Genomic DNA, 4,020 nt, shown 5'->3' on the forward strand with positions numbered 1-4,020 from the left:
GTTTGTATTGTCTAATGACAAAAAAGCTGTGATTGTTGTATATAAAGACATTCTATAGTATATTTACTATCAGCATTGCACCCGTGCGAAGCATAGTGTACAAATAATACCATTAAACCAATTCCTTAACCGCTATCCCGGTATGTTTGTGTGTTTGAAGAAGTTTCACTTCACTAGCGTGTTGTATAATTACACGTTGTATTTTTTTTATTTACCGACACAATAATAAATTGTCTTAAATGCTGCAATTTTTTGTCATATATGCGAGCTTGTCATGACTTTTAAAGAAGACAATGTCGATAGTTGTGGTAGTTATGAAAGCTGGAGAACTTACTCTTCCTCTAATGCATAAATTGGAGGACATTCTTGTAGATCCCTTTTTCAAACACTGGTAAAGTTTGATATGACATACTGAAAATTCAATTTCTAAATTTTTTACCCACTACACGTTACCTCAAATTAATGAGGAAAAAATTGTTGCTGTTGTCACACCCCCGCCGGGACTCGAACCCGGGACCTTTGGCTTTACGCACCAATGTTCTGACCACTAAACTACGAGAGGTGACAACAGCAACCACGGACCAACCGACCTACAAGGTTAACGATTCGTCGAACTGATGTAAATAAATACTGAATATACTATGATTAAACATACGTACAATTTAGACATCTTTTTAGAAGTGAGTTAGTTTAATATGAAATATTATACTGAAAATTCAATTTCTGAAGGTGTGACAACAGCAACAATTTTTCCCTCATTAATTTGAGGTGGCGTGTAGTGGGTAAAAAATTTNTGGTCTTGATTTTAGTGTTGGTCTTGTTCGTTTAGTTTTGTTAGTATAAAGACAGTCTTGCGAAAATGTAGGACCAAGAGCAAGACTAGAAGACTAAGGTCATCACTAATTCTTGTATTATCTAACTATTAAAATGTTTCAATAATTATGACTGCGCCTTTTAGATTAACTTTCGATGTCTAGGATATGGATTTTTAATCAAAAATCGCGAATTTGGCGTGCTGAACGTGTTTATATGCTTATATTGTGTCATCAATCAACCACCTGTGGAGTCACCTATTGCACAAATTAATGGTCTGCTCCATCGACACCAGTACCTCTTTGTTCAAATTTGAACTGATTTTACTGATATTAAGAATAATCTACCTACCCTTATATTCGTAAATTTCTCATTTCCAAATCTGCTTATCTTCTTTTGGCACTCATGTCGTTTAGATCATTCCGTTTATTAATTTTGTAACTATTTTTGTTGATAATTTGAAGTCTTTAGAACTGTATTAAAAAGCTTTAAAGTGAATAAAAATACCTTTATTTATGTATTAAAATCCTTAAATAAAATAACATTATTTCTACATTTTAAATAGAAACAAGTATTTCACACTAATAGTTGAATGAAGAGTCTGCGCTACTTGCAGAGTAAAAATAAACGTTTTCACCCTGATTAGCACAGATTTTAATGAATGTTGAACAATGTTGAAATTATATGGATACTGTTATTATTAATAATCATGTACTGTTTAGTGAGAGTTAGGGTGTACAACAGTCAAAATTTTGTTAGCAACTTTCATTATTACGGCACTGATTTTGTCTTGATGTTCCACAGCCTTCTTGTTAATTACAGCGACGACTTCTTCGCCAACTGAGATGTCAATGATGTTACCATTGAGACTTGCTGTTCCTTTTACCTGTCATAATTTTTAAAATATCAATGATACTGTCACCACCAAAAACCTGCACGTTAATAAATACTTACAGATGCATCAGCAATTTGAGCCAGTGCGCTAAGGGATGTTAATCTGAGAGGTGTAGTAGAGTACGAAAGAGATACGTCAATGGTTAATCCTCCCACTGATGCTCTATGAGATAAATATTTATACAGTTATTTATTAAGTAGCTATTCTTAAATTGGCATGATTAAATATGTACATGTTATTCCATTTTTGAAACCTTTCGGGGTAATTTCCTTGGTTTTAGAAGTAGGGGATTACGGCTTTCGCAATACTTTGATGCTATTTTTATGAAAATGAAGATGACGACAGCAGAATTTTTATATCCCTTTTGGCTTATGAAATACAAGGTGGAATTGAAAAGTATCATTTTTGTGGCATCCCTTCCTCCCATAAAGTGGGCTTCCCAAAAATATAGGTATAATTGCATACAATTATTTTCAAAGACAAGCTCAGAATTTCAGATTTTGTAAAAATTTCTTTTTCCAAAAGTTTAAGATACGGGGAAGGACCAGGTGCCTCAAAGGTGATACTTTTCAATTCCCTCCTTTATCTCAAGAACCAAAAGGGATATGAAAATTCTGCTGGCACTACCTTTAGTGCCACAAGAAATAGGAAACGATTGCGAAAATCGCAGCCATCTATCTTTAAAAATAAAGGAGATAAAGTAGCGAAAATGAGATACTGTCTATTTATTTCTATCTCGATTTTACTTTTACTTACTCTAGATTGGGAACACCAGCATCAATTCCCAACAATTTGCTACTAATTTTAAGACTGTCTATAACAGCATCAACTTCTGGATGACTGAATTTGGCCCTAATGTTTTCGCCATCATTTGATAATGTTGTGAAAGCGAAATTGGAGAATTTTGAAAGCGAAGCGGATTTAAGAGTAAAGGTGATTCTGTAAAAAATTAAAACCAATGTGAATTACTAATGTAATTCGGATGTAAATAAAAGAAGTAAAATTCAAAGCACTGAGCATCGCTTATCTCTATATTCTTAGTTATTGTGTGATTCTGTTGAAATAGATGCTAAAGATGTAATAAATTCTATTATACTCACTGGTTAAGCAAAGTAAAAGAAACATCCTTAACTGTTGCTGGATCAAATTGTTCTAACACTTTCCTAATTTCTTCCACAGTAGAGTTGAATGAGGAATCCAACACAGTCACTCCTAAAAGAATATAAAAAGAATACATCACTTTCTTCTTTCAAACAATATTTTATAGATTCTCTAAATAACTTCGGAATTGTATACATTTCCTAAGAATTTCATACATAAGATAAAATAAAGATCAAAAAAGTTAAAGGATAATCAAAATACATACTTGCATTGACCAAGCTAAGGCAAGCCAGAAGTCCAAAGAACACAGAGGTTTTCATGATGCTGATTGTATGTAGTTTTTGTATTTTTTTAGGAGCTGTAAGACTGCTCAGAATGCTGTACTGACAAACAATTCTTTTTGATCTCTTTATATATACCTACCTAACTTTTACCTTTATTCCAATTGATAAAACCGTTCTTGATAAGGCGTTTGTATAGTTCAGAGTTCAGAGTAGATTATCTCTGTTGATAAAGGTATGCATTACTAGACCAAAATAGGGTGAACGGTGGCATAACTGTTTCATGGTCGAAGGTAATCTTCAGCTGATAAGCGTTAGTCTGTTTCCATCTTCTGTGAGTTAGTTTGTGTTCAGAATAGCTGGTGCACATTAATTAGTCTAAGTTATAGTTTTACTGTTTTTTCGATGAATTTTGAAAGTAAATAAAATCGTATTATTAATTTTGTTAAAGTACATATCAGAGCAGTATAAATATGTTTATTATTTACACACATTTATAATTTTACTAATTGTAAAAATAAATAGAGCAGGGCATTCGCAGTAGTTATTTCGCATTTCGGGGATTCAAACTTGAGCGTTCTCGCCATCCTTTTTTACCGGTTGGTACTGCAGTCTTTCGTTTGCACAAGTTATGGCTTCCCATTTAATTAGCTTAGACATTTACGACGGATACAGATTTTTAGAAAATTATTATTCAGGCTTCAAAGCTATGGTCTTGAAGTCCTCCCTAAAGGGTCCTTGGTTAGACCATATTAATTCTTCAAATTAATTCATTGGTATTAGACCAAGACCAAATGTTTGGATCTGTACTAATTTCATACGATAACTGCCAACCTTGGAAAGAAATGGATTTCCTGTTGTTCTCTTTAGCTGCATAATTTTTGTAGTATATAAATATTGCGCTGAAGTTGTTATAAAATAAATTTTTAT

General features: G+C 32.9%; 2 protein-coding genes across 6 annotated transcripts in view; one reads left to right on the plus strand and one right to left on the minus strand.

Annotated features, from left to right (window-relative positions):
- LOC108740021 (mitogen-activated protein kinase-binding protein 1) overlaps window positions 1–4,020 on the plus strand; it is a 482,920-nt gene that overhangs the window by 183,543 nt on the left and 295,357 nt on the right. The window lies entirely within an intron of this gene.
- LOC108740094 lies at window positions 1,333–3,201 on the minus strand. The gene is made up of 5 exons (XM_018474292.2): window positions 3,075–3,201; window positions 2,809–2,920; window positions 2,465–2,647; window positions 1,768–1,870; window positions 1,333–1,699 (listed from the first exon to the last, which is right to left on the minus strand). The coding sequence occupies exons 1-5, from the start codon at window positions 3,127–3,129 to the stop codon at window positions 1,532–1,534; spliced, it is 621 nt and encodes a 206-aa protein (XP_018329794.1). The 5' UTR covers window positions 3,130–3,201; the 3' UTR covers window positions 1,333–1,531.

The sequence above is a fragment of the Agrilus planipennis genome, unplaced genomic scaffold, assembly GCF_000699045.2.
Source record: "Agrilus planipennis isolate EAB-ADULT unplaced genomic scaffold, Apla_2.0 scaffold26, whole genome shotgun sequence".
Taxonomy (NCBI): Eukaryota; Metazoa; Arthropoda; class Insecta; order Coleoptera; family Buprestidae; genus Agrilus; species Agrilus planipennis.

Bases quoted from the DNA above. Each gene is read 5' to 3' on its own strand.
- LOC108740094 (XM_018474292.2), bottom strand. From the start codon at position 3,129: ATGAAAACCTCTGTGTTCTTTGGACTTCTGGCTTGCCTTAGCTTGGTC. The intron at 2,921-3,074 runs GTATGTATTTTG...ATATTCTTTTAG, and splicing joins CCTTAGCTTGGTCAATGCAA to GAGTGACTGTGTTGGATTCC. The intron at 1,700-1,767 runs GTAAGTATTTAT...AAATTATGACAG, and splicing joins CTCAAATTGCTGATGCATCT to GTAAAAGGAACAGCAAGTCT.